The sequence below is a fragment of the Sylvia atricapilla genome, chromosome 4, assembly GCF_009819655.1.
Source record: "Sylvia atricapilla isolate bSylAtr1 chromosome 4, bSylAtr1.pri, whole genome shotgun sequence".
Lineage (NCBI taxonomy): Eukaryota > Metazoa > Chordata > Aves > Passeriformes > Sylviidae > Sylvia > Sylvia atricapilla.
The window spans coordinates 69,254,579-69,278,893 of NC_089143.1; the positions used below are offsets into that span (position 1 = coordinate 69,254,579).

The 24,315-nt window shown below is 43.5% G+C and overlaps 1 protein-coding gene across 2 annotated transcripts; it reads left to right on the forward strand.

Moving 5' to 3' along the window:
* The first annotated feature begins 1,609 nt into the window (after nt 1–1,609).
* G3BP2 (G3BP stress granule assembly factor 2) lies at nt 1,610–23,876 on the forward strand. 2 transcript variants are annotated; one of them, XM_066318263.1, is made up of 12 exons: nt 1,610–1,788; nt 8,817–8,935; nt 11,096–11,177; nt 12,222–12,395; nt 13,270–13,360; nt 14,291–14,393; nt 15,938–16,118; nt 17,081–17,179; nt 20,980–21,082; nt 21,354–21,482; nt 21,667–21,785; nt 22,545–23,876. In XM_066318263.1, the coding sequence occupies exons 2-12, from the start codon at nt 8,841–8,843 to the stop codon at nt 22,815–22,817; spliced, it is 1,449 nt and encodes a 482-aa protein (XP_066174360.1). In that variant the 5' UTR covers nt 1,610–1,788; nt 8,817–8,840; the 3' UTR covers nt 22,818–23,876. The 2 variants fall into 2 exon arrangements, with proteins under 2 accessions (XP_066174360.1, XP_066174361.1); XM_066318264.1 differs by lacking the exon at nt 17,081–17,179.
* The last annotated feature ends 439 nt before the right edge of the window (nt 23,877–24,315 follow it).

Below are 24,315 nucleotides of genomic sequence, written 5' to 3' on the forward strand. Positions count from 1 at the left end.
TTCAGATGCTGATGCCACCTCGACATATTCTGGATTCCTGCTGAGGAGCAGCAGCCTAGAACCAGAACTTGAAACCCTTCAGGCACTACACCAACACACCAGCTCCCACCCTCATGCTGCGTTCCTGATGGCCACTGGTAAGGTTTGGCAGTGCTGGGCTTATTCTACGTATCCAATTAAAGCAATTTCAGTTGCAACCACAGCAAATGGCCACAGAAAGTGCCAAGATCGTCAGTTCCAAAATCTAGTTAATTTCCTTCCAAAGAGACAACCCCTCTCACATCACAATTTAAATCAAGAGCTTTTGGAATTTCATTTTCTTTTATCAACTTAAGAATGACATTCACCACCCAGCATGTGGCCCAGAGGTTTTTACTTTGTCGGGCAACAAAGAACTCTCATGTGAGGTTTGGTCACCAAACAAGGAGGTGATTATAACAACCATGGCCATGTCAACAGTTTCCTGATCCTTAGGAGGGCAACTCCAGCAAGCAGCCAGCACACAGCCCCAGCTTTGCTGAACACAGTAATGCATACCAGGGCTGTGCATCCCTGACTCTGCTTTCTCCCCTCAGCCTACCCTCAGCACCATGCTGCTGCTCACTCGCAATGGCCCTAGTTTGTAAATGCCCAGATCCTCTTACACCTCATTGCCCACTAGTAGCAAAATAAGTCTGAGAAAATAAATAACCCTTCTCCTAAACCAAAGATATTCAAAGGTTAGGAAAGGATCAGCCTCCCCCCTTCCCAACAGTGATGATTCAAGGCCCATTCTGGGCCAGTGCAAATACATGCCAGAACTCACCCGATATGTTCAAGCTGCCATAAGGAAATTCTAGTCTTTAGCAAGAAAACAGGAAACAACCAACACCAAGTTCTTCCACAAACCAAAATTTATTTCAGTATTTTCATCCTCACATACACAACCCCAGGAAAGAGAGTGAGCTGCCTGCAGAAGAGATATCTGACACACCCCAGCTCTCCTGTTGGAGAAACAATATACTCCAAGGGGCAAATTCTGCCACCCTGTAAAGGAGTTATCTGGTATTTGGCCTGCAATCACGCATAGTTTTTTATTTTGGCATAACTCAAAAATGTTTCTGTTTCAGTGAGAAGCTTTAAACTTCTAACTGAGTAAAGGATGAGGGCACAGCTCTCCGCAGACCCCTGCTGTATCCCAACACTGACCACACCGTGGCTCGACAAGCTGGAGACCTCCGTCCAAGCGAAACAGCTCCGGTGGGCAGTACCCAAGGGGGTCAGGAACCAAACTCTGCCGGCCGCGCGCCACGGTGGATATCGGTGCCTTGATACCGCGGTAAGGGCGGGACACTGGGGCACACCTAGAGAAGACTGGGAATAGTTACGGTAGGAGCACAGAGCACAATCCGCTCCGCCCGCGGCCAGCGCCCGACCCCTTCGTGACCGGCCCCCCGCCTCGCAGGGGTTGATATGCCCTCGCGCCTGACGTCACCGCGCCAGGCTGGTGCTGATTGGCGAAGAGCTCCCCGGGACGTCCCGCCCTTCCCCTGGCTGCCCCGCCTGTCCTCCGTTGTGCGCAGGCGCGCGCGCGCACGCAGGCACGCACGGGCCCCGCGGCCGCCCGCCCTCCCCCGCCCGCCCGGCTGTGACACCGCCGCCGTCGCCGCGCCCCGCTCGCCTTGTGCTGCCCGCGCCGCGGGACGCGCCGCCCGAGGCACACGCTCGCCGCGCCCGGCTCCGCGCAGCTCCCGGCGGCCTGGGCGAAAACGCGCCCCGGCCTCGCGCACCCAGACTTTTGTCCCTTAGGTGAGCGGCGCGGGGGGCGGGGGGCAGGGTAGGCCCCGGTGCGGGCTCTGTTTGTGTGCGGGGGGGGTGGCGGCTGTTCAGCGGTGGCTGCGGGCGGCGGCGGGAGCGGGGCTGAGGGCAGCGGCGGGAACGGCGCCGAGCGGGGCAGAGCCCTGGGGCCCGGCTTTGCCCTTCGCTGCCCACCCCGGCCGCTGGCTCCCGGCTCGGCTCGGAGCGGTGGGGGGGGGGGCGGCTTTTGTTCGCCGTCACCTTGGCGCCTCTTCCGCCTCGCCCCGGGAGGCGCGGGGAGGCCGGGAAAATGCGCCCCCAAGCCCCGCATTACTCGATGCTGGCTGTGGCCTTGGGCCCTGCGGTCGCCGCTTCCCGTCTCACTTCATGGATCGATCCCTGTGCACGGGCCTCCAGAGGTACGTGGGCTTCGGCATGGGCACGGTGCTGCTGCGCCCGCCTCGGTCGTGCTGCTGAAGCTCCCTTAGCTCTCCATCCTCGGTTCAGCCGGCCTCTCTGCTCTCCTACAAGTTAGTACAGCCATGGCAACCTGGCTGTAAGGGCTGCCCCAGCTCTGCAGACCTCATCTTTCTGCGCTTCCCCTTTCCTCAGTCATAACCTGGGCTGCTCTGTTTGCACAGAGTGATATCATAGAACTTGCTGTTGAGCACCTTTTATTCTGCAGAGCTGGATGCCTTGCCTAGATCTTTTCTGAGCTGCTCTCGTTTGTCACCTGAGTTGAGCTCATTGTGTTCTCCAGGCTTCTGCCTCCCTTCACCTCGGAGGTCACTGCAGTTCCAATGTGGATGCCCAGGAGTATCTGCACAACAAATGTCTGAAATCCCTTGGGTAGCTGGGTGAGCCTGGATCTTGAGCTTGGTGCCAGGTACCCCTGCATAAAGGGACTATGGTAGGAGAGAATGAGATGATATGAGATTACTGTGTAATTTCAACCAGAAAGTCTTAGCCACTGGTGTAGATACTGTTATTGTGGCCTTCCCAGATGGTTTGGCAACTCCCAAGCCCTCTGTGTGTTCTTGAGTTCAGCATGCAAATTATCTACTTTCATGCAAAAAGAAGTGTAAAGGTGCCCAAGGTACTTCTGAATGGTTGAGAAATAGGGGAAGTTGTATCAGTCCATACCCAACTTTCTGAATGTAATGTGGCTCTGTTACTGTTGCACTGCAAGTGAGTGTAGGATTTGTCAGCTTGGATTCTGAGCTGAGAAGTGGTTGCTGACAAACTGGTGTTTGTTTACTTCTGGCGTTGATTTATCCTTCAAGAAGCATTCTTGTCTCCATTGTGGGTGTGGGTACAGGGCCATACCTCCCCTAGGAAAGCCTGTCATTCTTAAGGAACCCTGTTTATATGGATGTCAGAAGCATAATCTTGGTTTGCCATTAGAAGTTTCCTTGGAGTAGTCTGCTTGGCAGATGTGGGCTTGCTGTGTGAAATTATGATTGTGTCTAGTCACAATGTATTTTTCATTAGGAGTGTAAAATCTTTTCTGTGAAAACTTAGCTTAAACTGAAGAGAAAACCAAATGTCCGTCATCCATGTAGCTGCTGATGTCCATATGAATGTTTTCCTTTATCGAACTGAGGATTCAAAATAAGCATCTATTCTCATGCTTAAGATTATTTCACAACACTGAAAATACAGTGAGGAACCACTGTACCTTAAGGCACAGTGTTGGATTTGAGTCTTCTGCTGTAGTACTTATGGTGCTGGATGTCACTGCTTTTGAGAGCATTTGACAAATAAAGAACTGTGTTGCAACTCAAATAACATGAAAGGATGAATATGTCAGACTAATAGATGTATCTGATGAGACACTAGGAGAAAGGTGTTGAACCTGGTCTTGGATGATGACACAAAGCTGGAATGGCTCCCCCAGAGTAGATCACTGTTGTTACTGCTCTTTGGGTGGGTGTTGGCCCTTTTGGACTGCACAGCTTAATTGCCCGGAGGATGGTCCCCTATGGCAGCTGTGTGCTGTTAAACTGGATGCTGTTAAACTCCTCCCCAAAAACCCCAACCACAAACCAAAACTAAACCAACCTCTCAGGAGAGCTTGATTTGAAAGAGCTGCTTGCTGTGCCTTTGAGCTCAGCCAGTTCAGAATGTAGCACATAGGTAAAGGAGTTTATAAAGTAAAGGGATTCTGGTAGATTACACACAATTGCTGGTCCTTGCTGCAGATGCAGGATGCTCTGAGAACTGACCTTGCAGAGTGTGACAGAGGGATGGCACTGCCACTACTGGAGTGTTCTCTGGTACTTTTGATTGCCCTTCCAGGACTTTTTTTCCTTGCAGTTTGTGCTACATCAACTTTCCGTGGGGTACCCGCCAGACTCTTTCAGGGCTGTGTGTGAAAGCCCTGCCTTGGGCCTGCTGGGCCATCAGTTTGGATTTTTACCTTTATTTGAGGTGTGGCTGCTCACACCGTGTGTGGCAGTGAAGGCATCTCACACTCGTGCTTATGGATTGCAGGAGCAAGCGTGCCCTGTAAGGCATTATTTTTTGCTTGTCTACAGTAAGAAAGACAGTTTAAAAGTGATAATATGGGTTCAGGAGAAATGTGTCCAAGATTGTGAAAGCTGCTGTCCCCTTTTCTTCTATTTTTCTTCATCTCCAGTGGTGTGTGTAGTGGCACTGTGTCCCTTGTGGCTTTGCTTAGTGTGCCCACTGTGTGGGGAACATCTTCCCGATTTGCAAGAACATTTTTCTCAAATTTATTTTCATTTTAAGTGGTGTATTCAAATCTGATTAATGACTTGGACAAGAGTTGCAAACTTGTGGATGTACAAACAAGCCATGCTGTTGCAGATTTATATAAAATGATACCTTGACGTCTGTGTGCCTGTAGTTATGGACAAAATCTTCTATGGATGACTCGTTCAGAAGATGAAATTTGCTTGTCAATAAAACAAAATTTTATTTGCTAGTAGTTTTTTATTAAAACAACTGATGAGGCCCACAGCTTCCTTGCAAAGCGTAGAAGTTTCTCTTGATGGCAGTTACATTCAAGTTCAGATGATGCTTTCTTCAGCTAGTGTCAGAATTCAGCTTTTTTCTGGTTTGTTTGTTTTTTGTGGGTTTTTTTTTTCCCCAAGAAGAATTGATGAAATGTCCAGGCAACTTCACTATTGTTGATCTTTCTCAAAAGAGGATGAAAGTGGCTTTGGACCACCTCTTTGGGCACAACCGATGACTTTGTGCCAAAGTTTATTCTCTCGATACCTAAATTTGAGCATGTAGCCACCATTCCATAGCTCAGTCATGGCCTTGGGTAACAGTGCTTTGCCACAGATGATGAGTCATATTTCTGCTTTCTACAGGGCAAGGGAAGTAATAATAATAGTAATAGTAATGAGAATGCTTACATATATTATAGGAGAAAAAAGCTTTGCTGATGTCAGAGCTGCTTATTGAGCAAAATGCATGCCAGGGAACATTTTACTGCTCAACATGTAACAGTCTTCACTACTTGCTCAGAAACAAATTGCTGCTGCCCTCTTGTGCAAATTGATGGATGATGGAGTTTCTCAGTTCGTTTTTTTTTTTTTCAGCTAAAGAAGGGACAAACACAGCTTAATAAAGTTTTGTGTATAAAGATGATTACAGGTTGAATGATTTTGCATGCTCATACTTGAGTGTGGACATGAGAAATTATTGTAGTTGATTCTCATGTTCCTCAGCACAATTGTCTCTGTGTGGGGTGTACCTTATCCCGCTAGCCCTCAGCAGGTTCACCTTGTTGCAAAGGCTGATTCTTTGCTTTATTTGTCATGGCCATCGGAAGGTGTTAGTTGAATTTCAGTACTGTGCAGTTGCTCTTTGGAGGAGATTATATTTTTTGCTTTTGTTTGCCTTTTTTTTTTTTTTCCCTGCAAATAACAAATAATTCCTTTCTGTGCCAGTTCTCTCATTGGTTTTGTTCTGTTGAAAGCAATCCTGCCTGTAGGCTGAAGTTATTGTTATAAACTTGAGTCCCACTGGTTGAAGTTGCAAGGAGTATTTCAGTGACACATGTGCATGTTCTTTAGTTTTGGAATTGAGTTCCTCACCTCTGAGTCTTGTCTTGGGAAGAAAGAGATTCCATGTTGCATTGTGCCTTTCAGCTTACAAGTATACTGCAAAATATTTTGTGTGGCTCTTGATTCTCCTTGGTTGAGGAAACCCGATGTGCCTTCCTGTTAAACAGAGGAATTGGAAGTAGTGGAAATGAAATCCTGTCGATGAGTTGTTATGTCAGCTGGATGTAGGTAGGAGTGCCTGTGGATGAGCAGCTGCTGTATGGGTGTTCCTGTTCCCCTGTCCATGTGGCTTATGGTTTTTGGCTATTGTGCATGCTGGAGGGATTTTTTGAACAGTACAGTTGCATCATAAAGAAGCCAGCAGATAAGTGTATTTGATTTCTGGTGATTGCCACCTCAGTTCTGGGATCTCAGACTAACAGCAGTATTTTGTTTCTGCGTAGTGTGTACACGAATGCCTCGAGCTGTAAGTTCTCATTTCTTGATGGCTGCTCAGGCTGATCTAAGAATGTGGCTCATTACATTCAGCTGAGAAGAGCACTCAGAGTCTTCTTTCTTAGTTTGTAATTCATTAACTCTTGAGTGTGTCCTGATGGAGACTGGAAGTAGAGCTTTTATAGAGTATTGATATCGATGGTGCTTCCCTTGTTGCCTGGTAAGCCATGGAGATACTGTTGTTTCTAAATTTGGCCTGTTTAAATTGTTGATGCTCATGCCCTGACCTTTCATTTAAATTTCTTTACCTCCAAACCGCTTGGGCCTGTTAAGGTTCAGGTCCTTGACTTCAAGGAGGTGCTGTACTAATTGGGACACAGTCTTTTGAAAACCTGGTTTCATGGCACCCATGTTGCTAGCAAGGAGTAGCACTGGTTTTATTTCACCACCTCTTCACCACCACTTGGAAGACCTGAACAGTTCATTCAGGCTCTATATCCCTATTGAGATCTTTGAAGAAATAATTGAAGGAAATAATTCAGAAACAGATGAAGAATTGTACTGAGACATCCTCTCAAATTATGTGACAGTGTCGTGTAAATCAATGATGCTGTCACTTGAAATGTGGAAGAGGTGCACAGTGAGGAAATAGGACAGCTTCCAATGAAGATGTAGTGTGATACAGATCTCCTGTAGTGTGATGAGTTGACACAGATTATTATGTTTTGTATCCAGAGACATTTTCAGTGTTCACTGAGGTATGCCAGCAATTTCTTAACAAGTATACTTTGCTTATTGCTATATTAATAAGAACGTGTGGTGACTATCACTAACTTTTTAACAGGTTCTTTAAAAAAATCCTGATGAGGCTCCATCTTTGTGTATTCTCCCAAGTGCTCATGGTGAAGATCTGTCACCAATTTTGTGTTCATAATCTGCTTGCGAGGCAGGGGAACAAAAAAAAAAAAAAAAAAAAAAAAAAAAAAAAAAAAAAAAGATAGCCTCACCTGTAGAAACAGAGATGTCCTTCTTCCATGCACAGGGCTCAAATCTTTCATGTCCCTTAGTATTTTGACATTTGGGTTTTGTCTCATTAACATAACTACTTCCTCTGGGGCTTCCTGTGAGGCAAAACTAGTACTGTGTTCCAGAGTCTTGCTGAGTTATATCAAAGGGTTTTGGATACAATAGGCTTTTGGATAACACTGTCGTAAGTTTGCTGATTTCCTATCTCCAGATTCAAGACCTGTGTTTCAGGCTTTGCCTTCTGCCTTACCTGCACATTTTTGGGACTGTTGTTTCAGATGTGATTCCTGACTGAGTGCATTTGGGAGCATTTCTTGGTATTGTCTTGTTACTTGGATTGCTGGCTTGAGATAATTTCTGTAAAGTATGAACTATTTGAGCCAAGTATGTGGGCTTTTTTTCTTCAGAGCTCCATTACAATGCAGGATCTCACATGTTCATGACATTGTTCCTGTGTGTTTTCTACCTTTATTAGGGGCCCTTCTTAAGCTGAGGTTAATCTCCCAGTTTCACTTCATATGCTATATGTACTGGCTGTAATTGCAAACAGTCTTTTGTTTGGCCCTTGGTTTAGATAGATGGGTCAAGGTTATTTTGATAAAAAACCAAAAATCTTACTCTAAGATTGTCTCCGAAGTTGGAAACCTGGATTTTTGACTTAGTCTTCTCTGCCTGTTGCTTTGCATTAATATTAATTTTTGGAGAAAGAAAGTAGATGAAGCATCTGTGTGAGAACTGGAGGGAATTTCATGATCATAGACAGTGGTAGTCTTAAGTGAGCTGGCAAAAGCAATGTGTTGAGTACTGGCAAGCCATCAAAGAGTGTTTTAGAGTATTGAGGATTATTTTGTGACATGGATGATCTGCAGGACAGTATGGATTGATAGGAGCATAGCAGGTTGAAGCAGGTGACCCCCTGAAAGTCCTTTCCAACTTGGATGATTCTGTGACAAAAGTGAAATGCAGTTAGGTTGGACAACTAGTACATAAGACTTTGGTCATCTCTGAGGCACTAAGGTTTCCCTTCCCTGTCTTCATGGGATGTGAATCCAGCCCACACAGTTACTTCATATTGGTGCTCCTGTCTTCATCTTACAGACATGACAGTAACCTTGTGAAGCAGAGGTACCAGCTACTTTAAGAAAGTGTATTCCTGTCTGCTTTGCAGGGCTATTGAACTGTTTTTTTTAAGTATTCATCAGCCAAAGGGATAAATAAATGGTGCAAGAGATTTTTAACAGGTTTTTTCTTTGTTCATTTCAGGGTGGTTTTTTATGTTTTTCAAAGCACCTGTTCTGTAAGGAACTTTGTATCCACAGTTCCCTTTTCATCAAAGTAATACATGAATCGACTGAAATTTTCTTACTTACTCAAAAGATGTGGGAGAGGGTATCCTGAATTGGTTGAGTATTTTCTAGTGGATTAAGGCCCTGTGTGCCTTAGTAGTTTCAATTCTAATATCACGATGTTAATCCTTTTATGAAGAAGTTGTGATACTTAGGGATGCCTTCAAACTAACGTGAATATTTTCAATTACAGCATTTGACACTGAGTACCAAAGAAATGGTGATGGAGAAGCCAAGTCCCCTGCTCGTAGGGCGGGAGTTTGTGAGACAGTACTACACTCTGCTAAACAAAGCTCCTGACTTCTTGCACAGGTAACACTTGCACTCACCAAGTGATAATGTTTTTGAACAAAACTCGTGTTTGTTGTAAATAAGGCATTCATTTCTGAGTATGGGAGAGAAAATCTACCTGGCTAACTTTTGGGCTGTTGGAAAAGCTGTTCTATCTTACTGCAAACTCCCTGGGCTCTAGAACCAAGTCAGATCATGTGAATGCATGGCATGTTATCAAGATATTTCTTCTGTGGAAAAGCGTGCTGCTTCTAAGGCGGTAAAATGGCAATGTGGACAGATTCCAGAAATACCTGCTAAGGCTCCGGAGGCTGGATAGATACTCATGAACAAGCTCCCCTGGTGCATATGTTACTCTGTGCTCAGAAACATTCTCTGTCCACTTGAAAGGTGGCACAAGTGTCACTAACAACAGCATCTGTGGAATTTCTGTTAAATACCTCTGCAGAGAAGAGTCCAAGAGGTTTTGATCTGGTTTGGTTTAATCTTATCCAATTCTGGAGTTGCTTGTATGAAATGTTTTCTAGCCACTTGCAGTCTCTGCCACCACTGCCCCTTTCTTCTGGTTCAGACTCAGATATGGAGGACATTTGCCTTTGTGTTCTTTGGCTGCACCTTTCTTCTAAGGGATGTTCTCCAGGGAGGCATCTTATCCTCCCTCTTTATCATGCTGTTAGTCTGAACAGCAGCTTGCTGTCTGCCACAGAAAGATTCAGATTTCCCTGGTTTTCTGGTGCTTGCTTTGCTCTTTGCAGCAGGGAGGGATTTAGGACAGCAAGTGTTAAAGTTATTGTTTCATCCTACTAAAAGTGTGAGAAGACCCGAGATGATCCTGTTGCTGGTGGTCATTATCATCCAAAGCTTGCCCAGGCCTTTGGAGCTGCAGAGATCAATTTGCCCTCTAATGGGTGTTACTCAGTGTGGTTGAATGCCTGTTGCATTTCAGTTGAATTTATACGGCTTCTCTGGTCCCTTAACCAGAAGTCTTTAATTCCATTTAACTGGGGACTCTACCACCCAGAGCCTTGGAGCAGTTCCTTTTAAAGCAAGTCAAAACTCTAGGTCCCCTGCGAAGGCCCTTAGTAAGAGCTGTTGACTCTCAGAGATTGCTTTGGAATTTAGAGAGAAATCTTTTAGAGAAAAGATGTTTTCCTATCTGCTTGTGCCCTGCTTCAGCTAAGTTTATGTATTTCCTTGCTGTTAGGAAGTGCTGGGCCATGCTCAAAATCATGATTATGTGGTTGGTACCAAAGAAAACAATCTAATATCTCCCAGACTTTTTTCTGGACATAGTCAAGGGAGTAGAAGCGTTGGGCTTGTATTTTCACAAAAGTAGAACTAAAAAGAGTTTCTAAGTTCAGTAGAATAAACCAAGAAAGGACAAATGTGGAAGTTCTAGGGTTTAATTCTGTACACTGACCCTCTGCACTGGTTTGTTCAAGTAGAGAGAAATATTCAGTATTCTTGCCACTCTGTGTGACACCAAGTTCACAGAAGTGCTTCATGACAATTTCACTTCTTATATAGCGTACAGGGGTGGATAATAAAGGTATGTATTAGCATCTGGAACCTCATGGCAATCACCCCCAAGGCAAAGCATGCTCCTGAATAAAAACACAGGGTGCTATGATGTTTTTTTCTATTAATGTAAAGGTACTAGAAATATAAAGCATTTGTCATGTGCTTTATAAGCTGACAGTAGAAATTCAAATCAAATCAGACTATTCTAGGCTCAAAATGCGGAAATGGAATGAAAGTGCCAAAGGATCTCTGAAGTGTAAGAAAAATATTGGAAGCGAGTGTACATATTTAAATATCAAAACCATGAGTTCAGTGCTGGCCAAGGCTTTGAAGCGGACAGGGTTCAGAGGAGTGGCAGGAGTGTTGTACCTGGCTGGGCTGATGCCTCTGTTAGAGGCAGGGAATTCTGAGGGTGAGGAACCCTTCAGCCAAAATGGCCAACTTCCTTAAAGGAAGCAAGTGAAAGGTTGATATAGGAGTTTGCTATGCCATCTTGGGCAAACTGTATTGCTGAATATTAAGTTTGTTTCTCCATTCTTGGAGCCTCTTGAATCTGGTGAAATTTGTGAAGCATTGAACTCTACAACTGTTGGCTAAAATACTTTTTTGATTTGGTTCTATTTTTTCACTTCTGTGACTTTTAAATCTCTTTGCTTGCAGGTTTTATGGCAGGAATTCTTCTTACGTTCATGGAGGACTGGATGCCAGTGGGAAACCACAAGAAGCAGTGTATGGTCAAGCTGTGAGTATTAAAATTTAAAATTAAATTAAATTTTAATTTAAATATGGTACCTCTAATCCTTGTTAATGTTCGGAATAAATCAAGATTTTTTTTCTTTACCAGTGACTTTGACTTGATAGGAATTGGCTTGAGGGGTTTTCTTTGCTTATTTCTGCTTTCATTGGCAGTTATGTTTGATTCTTCAGCTTTGCATCTGGGCTGCAGAAAATACTTTTAGCATGGGAAACAAAATCGAGAGGACCTGCTAGATCTGGGCTATGAATGTATCTTGTTTCAGTTAGAAGTAATTCCTCAGGAAAGGACTGATCTTTGTGAGTTGCATGAAATTGTTGTGTGAGTGGAGTTTTGTTAAAGTGGAACATAACTATCTGAAGAAATGAATGAAGTGAATGGAGGATTGCTTTAGTTGTCCTTCATTAGACAACTAAATTAGACAGTTAGAATTGTCTGTCACCTAAGATGTCTCTTCATGTGGCAGCCACATCTTTGTGCAGTGTGTCTTTTTGTCCAGGGCAGGCTTGGTTTCTTCTCCCTTCACCAGCAGAATCTCATTTGCAGCACAAAAATCTTGGCATTGCAGATGTTCCTCGCTCCTGTGATGTTTGGTTCTTTGATATGTGTAAAGGGTTTGGGTTTTGTTTTGGGGCTGGTGTTTTTTGTTGTTGGGTATTTTTGGAGGGTTTTTTATTTTTATAACAGAAGCTAAATCCTGTTCCTTCCACAGGCCATTAAAAACATTACAGCCTTAAAATAGGTCATAGATTTTAAAACAGCTGGAAAACTTAGCAAGTTGAATGCTACTTGTTAAGTAGCATAATAATAAGTGTTTGACTACTCTGAGAGATACTTGAATCTTAGTGAAAAACTTCAGATTAAAAGTTAGGTGAACTCAGGAAGACTATTCTCAGTGAAAGACACTTCTTGGTTCCCCTGTTTATCTTTTGAGCCTCAGGGGAGTACTCTTTTGGGGTTAGTTGAGACTCAGGTAGGTAAAAGGTGTAAAACTCTGTATAGAAGTCAGCTAAAATGTATGTCTCTTTTTAGGAGATACACAAGAAGGTGATGTCACTGCAGTTCAGCGAGTGCCATACCAAGATCCGTCACGTGGACGCTCATGCCACTCTGAGCGATGGCGTGGTCGTGCAAGTCATGGGAGAGCTGTCAAACAATGGGCAACCAATGAGGAAATTCATGCAGACTTTTGTGCTTGCTCCAGAAGTAAGTCTATGTAAGATTGTGTCAAACTTCAAATAACGATGGGAAAAATACTGAACTTGCCTCTAGCTACAATTTGTCATATTGGGACAAAAAATAGGATCTGGCTTTAAAACTCGGTCTGGACGGTATCATTAAATGTGTCACAGTGCGTGAGTGTAGAGAAACTAGTGTATTTGACCCATCCTGAGCTGTTTCATTTCCTTGGACTTGAGGTGTTGGAGTGTTAATACAAAGAACATTGAAGCTTGCATTCAGGAGCTGCCATTGGCACAAATAATTGTTTTAACAAAATAAGGTTCAGCTCTGGAGATCAAATCTCTGCTGCAGCTGCGTAGTTTCAAGTCTAATGGCAAATGTGAGTATGGGTTGCACAAGTTACTACTCAAATTTAGCTCTTGGTGAGAGCAAGGCTGTGTACAGGTAAAAGGTGTCTTGTGCCCTTTCTACTTCTTTCCCCCCACTGCATCACAAAACTATTGTGTGGTTGGAGATTAATGTTTTAGGTTGAATGTTGAATTTCTTCATTGTTTCCCTGCAACGTGCTGTAAGCTTACAGCCACCCCATGAAAGTTCAGCGTTTTTATTGTAAAGTTTTTGTAATAGGGAAAATTGAAATTCCTCAATGAAACTGAGGGGCTGTATGCTTGGTTAAAATCTATTATTGGTGTGACTTTGCAAAATTAACAGATTTTATTCTACTTGAAACTTCAATTGTTTGCTTAGAGAAGACGAAACTAACTTGGAAAATAACTTTAGTGGCACAGTCCTATTACAAAATGTCAGTGTGTACACTGAAACTTAGGTCTGTAGTCCATCCTTATGTTACCTGCTGATACTCCATATATGCTAAACACTGCGTGTTCCTCTTTTGCAGGGATCTGTTCCAAACAAGTTCTATGTCCATAATGATATCTTCAGATACGAAGATGAAGTATTTGGGGATTCTGAAGGAGAACTTGATGAAGGTGAGAAGAAATGCATGCGTAGGGTTTGTGTCATTCTTGTTCCTCTCTCCTGTGTGCAGAGCTGCCAGAAGTGTCTCATGGAAATGCTGGGATGCAAATTGGGTTGCCACCTTGTAGGGCACAGAGCTGTTGTTGCTGAAGCTCTGCTGGTTCAAAACGTTCTGGAAAATGAAGGTCCTGTAGCAGTGCCATGTTCCCTGAAGGGCTGTACTGGCTCACAGGGTGAGGCTTGACAGAGAATGGAAGCAGGAAGCAACAGGATTTCTGCTGCTGTAGCTGCAGCAGGCACGTTTGTGTTCTGTCATCAGTCAAATGTGTATGCTATTTGAAGAAAAAGTCTAACTGGTTTTCAAATATGACACACACTTCACTTTCACATCATCATCATGCTCAGTAATTCATTGCTGCTTGAGGGCTGAATTGGACCTGAGCTGGGTTTTTTCCCCTCTGTTCAATGAAGCAGAGCAAATCAGAGTGTAGCCAGAACGTATGTATGTGTGTTCACTGAGTGGTTTCTGGAATTTGTTCATCTCGATTCTGTGGAAGAGAGCATTTTAGGCAATCATCCTTGTATTTAAGGTTCATCTTCCTAGTCTGAGGCACTGAGGTTTATGAGGTAATAGTGCAATCTTTCTCTTTCACTGCTACCATATGAAAAGCACCTGCTGTTTTAAAAGATCCTTGAAACCTCCCCCAGAACTTCCTAGCAGTAATATGTCTCTGACGTTCTCTTTTGTGAAAATTGTAAACAGCCAGGCCTCTTGACTAAGAGGCAGGCTCTTGCATATTTTTTTGCAGCTAATTCTACTGTGTTTTGTTGGTGAAGCTTTGTTTTGATTGCTACTAAGTTAACATGCTTTTATTTTAACTGCAGCTTGTGTACACTTGTGGAGATCTATTAGAGATGACAAGTTTCTTTTTTTGTGTCAGAGTCTGAGGAAGAGGTGGAAGAAGAGCAGGAGGAAAGACAACCATCACCTGAACCTGTGCAAGAGAATGCAAGCAGTACTTATTATGAAAACCATCCTGTAACGTAAGAAGTCCTTTCTATTATATGAAATTGCTTTTTTAGTAAAAATGACAGACAGAATTGCTTTGGCTTTAGGTTCTGGATGTGATTTAACAGGTAGTTTAGGAGAATACACTTAGTTTGATAGGGATCTGTGTTAAGTTAACATTACATTATTTTGAGACATTACTTCTTTATTGAAAAGAGGAAATGGGGTATTTTTAATGTTTGTTAGTTATTTTCACTTCTGTTCTCAAAAGTGAGATGAAAAGGGAGCATCCTACACACACTTAATGGAATCTTTGTAACTCATACTTCAAATTGTACATTTTATATGATGAGACTTAATGTCACAGGTGTGTTAACAGAAGCATGGTTTATCACAGAATAGTTTGAGTTGGAAAGGGCCTTTTAAAGGTCATCTAGTCCAACCTCCTGCATGGAGCAGGGACATCTTGATATGTTACTCAAATATGGATATCGCTTGGGACTGAAAGACATGCTTTTTGAGAGGCTGCTGTACAGCTGTATTGGAAGAATAGGTCTCTGACCTGAGTATCTGCAAATCTAAACAAGAATAAATAAAAAATATATTTATGATCTTGTAAGAAAAATACAAAAATCAACCAAACAACCCCCACAAACACAAAGAAACAAGCAACACCAAATCCTGTGCGTTTTTGAAATGTAGGAGCGGCGTTATGAGGGCCAGAACCAACTTCCTGGTTCTCCTGTTAAAAAGAGCATGTATGACATCACTAGGCAATACCTGCTAGGTGCATCAGTGATAGTACTAAACACAAGCCACTTAATGCTTCTCATGAGTAATTGGATGGAAAAGTGGAATCTGCTGGAATTCTGGCAGTGGCTTGCTCAAGATAATGCAGAAAGTTTTGGATGCCTGAAAGCATGAAGTCAGGTCCTGTTTTGGGCTTACTGTGTCATTTAGAAAGAGGCTGTGAAGGCCTTGTTCATCATAGAGTCACTTGGGCATGTGGTGACCTATGGCAGGAGCTGTATAGACAGAGGTGACTGGAGGCAAGGTGGGGTTTTGGGGTGGCTGAACAGAGAAGATACTCAGATCCCCTACCTTTCAACCACACAGAGCAGAGAAAAAGTTGCATGTGATTTTCTGTAAATGCGACTCACAGCTGCTTTTTAAAGAAAGCTGTGTAGCATTTTGGTAAAGAAACAGCAGGTTTCATTCCAGAATTGGCTTTGTTTATGTGTGTAGCTTAATCATCCGTTGGTCCTCACTGTGTTTGTATTCTTTTAGAAGCAGCAGTTCTTGAGTTGAGCACCTCTCCTCCAGGGTTAAAAGGCTGTGTGATTCTCTGCAGAGAACTGTAGAACATGTCTTTGCTTCAGCAGAAGTAAAATCTGGTTCTGTACCCAGTACAGGAGTACAGCTTCATTTCTCATTGCATTTCATACGTACAAACCACCTTGTAGCAAATGGAGACACAATGATCTTTTTCATAGCAGAGCTGTTGCTATAGCACAGCTAACAAAAAGTGATAAAATGCAAAGCAATTGATAAGCTTATAAAATGCATTTGACTATTGTAGCAATGGGATAGAGGAGGCACTGGAAGAATCTTCTCATGAACCTGAGCCAGAATTGGAATCTGAAACAAAAGCTGAGGAGCTGAAAGCTGATGTAGAAGAAAAGACCCTCGAGGAGCTAGAAGAGAAATCTCCATCTCCACCTCCTGTAGAACCTGTTTCACTACCACAAGAACCACCAAAGGTTAGTTACAAGTCATATCTGTATTACTAAGTGCAGATGGAAACTGGATTGGCCTTTAAACTTTACCTTTTTGGGTGGCTAAACTGGTACCTCTCTTTATAGTGTCATGCTGTGTGAAGAACTAGGCTTGACCTTTGAACTTGTAAAAATGCGAAGTTCCACTAAAAAAAGGAACAAATGTTATTTTTAAGTGCTGCTCATCACCTGTTGTAGATTTAAAGCTCTTGTAGAGTGTGTGTGTGGGTATAGGTGTGTGTAGACATTTTTAAATGTGCAGTTAATGTGTTAAGAAGACACCTGTAGCTGCCACCACCAAAAATCTCATACAATGGAAACTGCTGCTCTTTCCTTGAAAAGAAATGGAACACACTGATGCCTGCAAAATTGCTGCAGCATAGTTTCAAAATCAATCTGGGGGCACTGACTGTCTCCTTAGAGGCAGGATGCCTAATCTTAAGAAACAGAGTGCACACTGTGCGTCCTCTGGTATGGTTACACCTGCGGGCTTGCAAAGTGCTGGGAGCAGCCAGGGAGAGCTGGAGCAAGGTCATTTTCTAGCTCCAGTTTGTCTCCCTTATTTTTTTCCAATCCTTTTTCTCTTCTCCAGTTTTGATTGTAACTTCAGGCATCCGCTTCCTTTCTTCATGCAAAAGACACTTAACACTACAGGGTTCTCAGTCCTAGGTTTGGTTACATCATGGAAAGCACTGATCTGGGAATGCTGAGGGAACTGGGCTCACTTGAGTAGTGGTAGTGGGCACGGTACACGCTTGTTCCATGCCTTTGGAATCCACAGACAGCTGGAACTGCAAAGCCTTCTGTACCTCCACTGTAATACTTGCACAACCATTATTTAATAGTCAGATATGAACCCAAAGTGTATTTTTAGCAGACGAGTTTCCCTGTAGGAATGTCAGTGGTTTGCCATGATTAGTAGCCTAGGTCTGTTGCATTTCCTGCAGGCTTTCTCTTGGGCTTCAGTGACCAGTAAAAACCTGCCTCCTAGTGGTTCTGTTTCTTCCTCTGGAATTCCACCCCATGTTAAAGCACCAGTCTCACAGGTAACACATCTGTGAACACCTTGGATTGTCTCATTACTTCTGCAAACTGCTTCAGTTTTTTAAATTAACAGATCAACTTGTTTGACTTAAATTGCACAAATTGTGTCTTAAATGTTAATGCACTCACATCCTTGTTGCAAGTAAAGGCACAAACATGTAACAGGTGTAACTTTGGGTGATGGTAATGTTAAAATCTGTTCTTGTGGAAACAGGAAATCACTCCTGGGGTTTTTTACCTAACTTAATGGCATATGGTTTGGTTAAAAGGGGAAACACCAATTCCCCACAAAACGTTACTTTTCTGAAGTGTGTTTGAAAAGGGCATTGGTGGAAGTGGCCCAGCAGTAAAAAGAGAGTGCGCCATTTCTGAGGTGCGAGATTGCCTTGTAAGGCTAACATCCACAGGACTATGCTCGATTTCATTATCCATGGATAATTAGCTTGTCACAGAACCCTGTACCAACTTATGACTGTGTGAGGAATGGAAGGATTCACATTTCCTTGCCAGGACAATGCTATCTTCCCATTCCTGGGTTGACTGGGTGAGGAGGGAAAAGAGGAGAGCAAGTTTGACCTGGTGACAGCTCATGTCCCGCTCATGCCAAGGTGGTGTGAGACATTCTGAGACTCTCAATTCGGCTTCCTCTGTCTGTATAGAAGTGCTCAAACCAGAAAATGTGTCCTTTACCCCTGTGCATTGATAGGGTGTGCCGGAGCACTGTATCTTGAGTTGCTCCTGTCCAATCTTTTTGAAAGGCTGCAATTTTCAGTAGAATAGCTGGATTGCCGCAGCTGTTTTTCTTGCACTGGTTTCTTCTCAATTTTGTGATAACCAAGAGATCCCTGTCGAGGACTGGCCTTCAGCCAAATGCATGTTAAGAAAGAAACAGGAAAGAAAAAGAGAAAAATGAAAGAAAACTAACCAAACAAATTCCAGCACCTTAAATGGTGTTGCTTCTGGTCTGCTGGTATTGTCATGGACATCAAATAAAGGCTAAGTAATGAATTGGGAAGTTTGTCTGTCTTCAGGTGAAACAGGGCTTTGAACACTTAGGTGGTATTTAACCTTTAGAAGCTATGGGTTTTCTAATGCAGGACAGATTTTCCTTACGCAAAACCAAAACTGGTTTTCACTTATTTGCCACAGAGAGGGTGGATGGTTGTAATGTGTCTGCAAAAATAATTTCAAATTATCTGCCCAAGAGAGCAGGAAATAGTTTATAGATGTCCTCTAAAACTCCTCTGTGTTGCCTTTGTTGCCTGTCGTGCTTTGTGCCTTTTGATTTCTTTTGCTTTGACTTTATGTTTTAAGTAATGGCGTGTGGAAGTTTCTGAACGATACTGACATGGCAGGAATTTCAACTCTCAGCTCCTCTGTAGCCAGAATTAGCCAGTTCTGAGCTCCTTTTCTTGAACATATTTTAGACATGGTGTGTAGAAGTCTGGTAGGAAAGGCACCTGAACAAGGAGCTGCAAATCAGTAGCAGCTTTTTCCTGTTCTCATGGATCCATTAGTGCCAGACACTGTGCATGTATATGAGGACAGAAGATGCCCCAGTGGGTGGGCAGGTGGTTCCTTTGAGGTGTTATTCTGGCTGCTGTCAGTGATGTTACAAAGAAATAACTGCTCATTCCTTTCTCTGCATCACTCCAGTGATGGAGAGATCCCCCCTCTTCTATCAAGCTAAAAATACAGCCCTGTAGTGTTAAGTCCTCAAAGGATTGCATACGTACTTGTTCTGGATATAAACTGGTTCAGGGCTGTTCCCTTTCAGCTGCGGAGTGAAACAGGTCAGCATTTCTTGCTCTTTTTCTAATCATAGATGATTAGAAATCAATCTGCCTACATTGATAAACTGGGACTTTTCCTTACAGCATTTTCAGTTATTTTTATCTCCTATTTTTATTACTGCATCGTTTGTCATAGGGTGGCAGAGGGGCAGGCAGGGGCTGATTTTTGTCTTTCGGGGGTGAGCCCCTTTCCCTCTCCACATGAGCTCCTGAAGAGACAATGCCACCTTTTCTTTAATGATTGTCAAAGTTCTGCCAGGCTGAGATTTGTGGCATACTTGGCTCCTGTGGTAATTTGGGTCTCTTGAACTCCTTACTCTGTGTCCTTCCATCCACTGTGGATGCTTGCTGGGACATACTGGAAGATGTGAGTTGCAATGAGCTGCTGCTTGGGCGGAAAATGGCAGCCCTGGTCTGGAGTCCTGTGGTGCTGCTGTTTTGGGGAGCACAGTTCTGTACAAGGACTTTCCTCTTGAGGCTATGAGGCAGTCTTTTTCTATAAAAAGGGATGGTACTTCTTAGGAAACAACCAGAGAGATGAGCTATTTGTGTGCTGAGTGAGAAGTTCAATGAAACACAAAGCAAGCAGGTACAAAGTCACTGTAACTTGGGATTCAACAGCAGAACATCAGTGACTGAGCAGGTCTTGGCTGGTGCTGACAGAAGGGGAGGGAGTTTAAGCCTCATAGTCATGAGTACCTAAGAAATGGGGGTCTGAAGGCATCAGGTTTTGCTTTTGAGGTGTAATTTATGATGCGCTCAAGATGTGTGAGTGAAAGATGGCAGAGGAGCTCCAGTGACTCACGAAATACAACAGAACAAGATTTAACAGGAAGGCTGGTTTTCCAAGCTTGTTCTTGGAATGAATAAGTGATGCTAGAAGTATTGTAGGGACAGACTAATGCCTAGCTACATAGAGCACAAGTGATAGGAGAACAAAGACATTCGTTGTGTGTAACACTTGCATGTTGCATGTAAGATCCAGGTTTTTTTCCGTGGGAAGTATTCTGTCTGGAGCTGCCAGTTGTCATGAGTCCTTAAAGGAAAATAAGAGAGATATTTAATATAAACTACTTCTCCCCAGCAGTCTGGGCCTATAGCTGTTCACCTGGTGTTTTATCTTACTTGCAGGCTACTTGTCTATTTTTGTGCTCCTAAGGATAATTTTGTTTTTCTAAGATAAGAACCCAGCACACCAGCAGCTGCTTAACTGTAGTACAGAAAAGGGAATTTAAAAAATAGTGGGAATTGCTTCAGTGACCAGTAGTCTGCATAGAAACATTCTTATTGTTCTGTCTATTTCTCATAAAGCAATTTTTTTGCTTACAAAAAATTGGAATGGGTGTTCTAGTACCTGAATACGCAGGGTGTATTTTGAGCATCATGGTATTGACATCAGGAAAGTTGAAGTGTATGCTAAGAGGTAGTCTGTAGAAACTCATTTCAGGAAATACTATGCTTCCAAGGGCTTTTGTTCTCTTCTTTATTTTTGTTAATTTTCGTATAGTTGTTTTGCACTGGAGGAAAATAATTGCTTGGAGTCTTGGACAGAACATGTGATTTGCCCATCTCTTTGTGTTCATCTTGGACTGCCTCCTAATCCATGAAGTTTAAGCTTGGCTTGAGGAAGCTTTATGGCCCCTACAATTTAAGTCAGGCTGAGGGATTTGTAAATAACAGAATGTTAGGGTCTCAATGCTTGGTCAAACATGGAAAATTCACCTTAGCTGTGTTTTGGGGAGATGCTCTCATTGAGAGATGTTTGCTTTGCACTTTTTAACAGTGATAAATGAGCACTGCAGTCCTGGATTGGTACAGAGGAATTTAGACAGGTGAAAAAACCACTCCCAAACACATTGACATCGATGTCTATCTTCTGGAGTTTGTTTTCTGCATGCCACTTACCCATGTCTTGTGTTGCGGGCGGTTTTGTTTTGGCGAGTTTGGGGCTTTGGGTTTGGTTTTTTTTACCAGACCAGTGTTAAATAATGCATGTTCTCCTCTTTTAGCCAAGGGTGGAAACTAAACCTGAAGCTCAGTCTCAACCTCCTCGTGTTCGTGAGCAGCGTCCCAGGGAAAGACCGGGTTTTCCGCCACGAGGACCTCGGCCAGGTAACATGGATGAGCTTGTGTGTCTGCTTGGGACAGGTTAATGAGAAGTTAATGAGAGGCCTCTGCTGAGGCCTTGTCTGTACCTGTGTCGTGTTTGGCTGATCATGAACTGCCTGTGCCTGCGGCCTTCAACTAGAACTGAGGGAATGTGATTTGGAGTCCAAGCTGGCTGGAGTGAATATGCTTGTTGCTGCCCCTAGATGTGTTCATCTAGATGTGCACACATCTTTTAACCTCAGTGGTTCTACCTTCCTGTTTCTGTTGACGGTAGGAAGGGGAGACATGGAGCAGAATGAGTCGGATAATCGTCGGATAATTCGCTATCCAGACAGCCACCAGCTCTTTGTTGGGAACTTGCCACACGATATTGATGAGAGTGAACTGAAAGAGTTCTTCATGAGTAAGTAGTGATTCCAGCTGCAGAGACTTAGATGGAAAACTGTGTTAAAAAGTCATGTAACATTGATTTGGACTATAGGGGTAAGCTTTTACACAGTGCCACACTACAGATGTCTGGAACGAGCAGAAGGCAGAGCTGGCATTGTGGGTTTCAATGAAGTGTCTCTTCCCTTGTGTTTCTCCAGGCTTTGGAAATGTGGTAGAACTTCGCATAAATACTAAGGGAGTGGGAGGAAAACTGCCTAATTTTGGTTTCGTAGTATTTGACGATTCTGAGCCGGTCCAGCGAATTCTAGTTGCAAAAGTAAGTATTGGTATTGGGTACTGAGTATCCCCTTCCAGGGATGGACCAAAAGCCCTAAATCACAAGTATTGTGGGCCATCCTAGTTTGCATTGCCATTGGCTCTGGGATGCAAAAAACAGCTGAAAGAAAAACAGTTTTGGCACACCTATTCTGTTTGGAGTACTGTGTAGCTTCAAAAGCTGTGCCAGCGTTCCTCAAACTGCATTATGTGAAATTTGCGGGTTTTACCTCTATACAGTACTCCACACAGAGCTCAGAACTTACTTTTAGAGATCCTTTAGCTGAAATTAGAACGGGTAACCTTTCAAAGATCCATCACATGGATCTCTGAATTCTGCACCCTGGGATCAAGAGGAGGGAGCAGGGTTGTTTGTAGTTTTGCCTTGAGGAGCTGGAGGAGAGAATGCAGCAGTTTTCATTTCCACAATGTGGGAGCGAGACCTAGTACTGCAGTTCTTCAGGAACTTCAACCCTGAAGTGAAAAGACTAAAGCTGGCATTGAAGAAGCTGAAGACAACACTGCTTTTGCTTGAGACAAGCATTTAAATTCCTTGCATGCCCAAGTGAATGCAAAAATGGTGTTCCACAGGGCTAAGGTTGCGTGCCGCAGGAAACGCTTAACGGGTCGTGTTTGTCTTGGGCGTGTACGTGGAGGAAGGCTGGGGCCCAGAGCCAGTGCAGAGTGTTCATGTGCCTTGTGTGGAATGAGCTTTGTGCCATGGTGACTAACGTGTGCCCTGACTGCTTTTCCCCATAAGCCCATAATGTTCCGCGGTGAGGTGCGCCTGAACGTGGAAGAGAAGAAAACCAGAGCTGCTCGTGAGCGAGAGACGCGCGGCGGCGGCGACGAGCGCAGGGATATTCGCCGCAACGAGAGAGGCCCCGGGGGGCCCCGTGGAATAGTGGGTGGTGGCATGATGCGGGACCGTGACGGAAGAGGACCTCCTCCACGAGGTGGCATGGCACAAAAACTTGGCTCTGGAAGAGGATCCGGGCAGATGGAAGGCCGTTTCACTGGACAGCGTCGCTGAAATCTCCACTGTGGGCAGACAGTCTTGGCAGTGGTACATTATCCATCGTGTTTGCATTCTTGTTAATTTTTTTTTTAGCTTTGGAATGTGACACAGCCCTTCTGATCGTTTCTTTGATGTGAAAACATCCTTTGGTTTCCAGTTTAAATTGAGGTGGACATTTTTTCCCCAGTTTCACAACAGGAGTTACACTCTTAATTTATAAATGTATACTTGGAGAATTGAGGACTAAAAAATAAAAAGAAACAAAACAAAAGACCAGTTAACTATCTGCAACAGAAGTTGAACTAAAGGACATGCCCAGTAGAATTCAGGTCCTTTCAGTCAAAAACCCTCTGCTGCACATTTTGTGTAAGTGTTACCGTTTCTGCCTACTACTGTTGGAAACACAAATAGTGCAATTTGTGCAATTGGAGAAGCTTGCCTTTTTTTTTTTTACTTCTTAGAACACTCAGCTCCAAACAAACTTGTGTTTACGCACTCATCAAAATGCACTAATGGGTCCTCTGAACTCATACTGACAGCTGCAGGAGGCATCGGAGGGAAAACCTCATCCTCTTACTCAAACAGAATAGCTTGGGGAACGATGCGGGCATCTGCTCTGCTTGCTGTGACCAACCTCTGTACACACACAAACCTTAATAAGACTACACCTTTGTTCCAGAAGGAATCCAGTTAGCTGTAACCAGAACCCAGAGTTTCCAAGTCATAGCCCTGAGTATGCAACAAGTTTGATAGCTCATGTCAGAATTTTCTATCTGCCCCTCTTCAGTGCAGGGATGGCTGCTCAACACACTCCTCCTTCCCCTCCCCCCCTTCGAGAAGCATTGTACAGTGAAACTTGTCTTGACTGTATTTGAGTTCTCTGGTAATGTAATAAGCATGATGGTGCCTTCTATGAATACATCATTCCAGTCTTGCTGGTGATTTTGTACAGTATAGTGTATGAAGTACTGTGCTGCAAAGCCAAGCGGCTGCAAAGCATTTAAAGGAAATAATTGGAAAATTGTATTTAAAAAATTGCAGTATCTTTCAATGAGTAAACGTTGCTAAAATGATCATCCACCTTGCTCTTTAATTAACAAGTTTGCCTGAGTTTTTTGCAGTGGGGGGGGAAGGGAGGATGAAGGCATCCAAGTAGTCTCTGGGTTGTCTCTCTTCTTTAATCAGTGTCAGAATTAAAGAAAGTGAAGTTACAATCTCTCTTGGACCTGTATTTCAGGAGTCAGTCCAGAATGGTGGACGCTTCTGGCCAGCTTATAATGGGTAGACCTAAAGCATGCTTTGTGAAAGTGAGCTTATCAAATGGGGATACTGCAATTTTCAGAGAACTAAACAGCAGCTTTTAAGTTCTTGCATTTTCCAGTTGCACTTTTTTAAAAACTTGTACTTATTTTGCACAAAACTCTCAGCTGAACTTGACACTGATGCGGCTCTGGCCCGACAGATAGAAAGGAGGCATCCTCTTCTGCGGCTTGACTGGTGGGTTCTCCGTGGA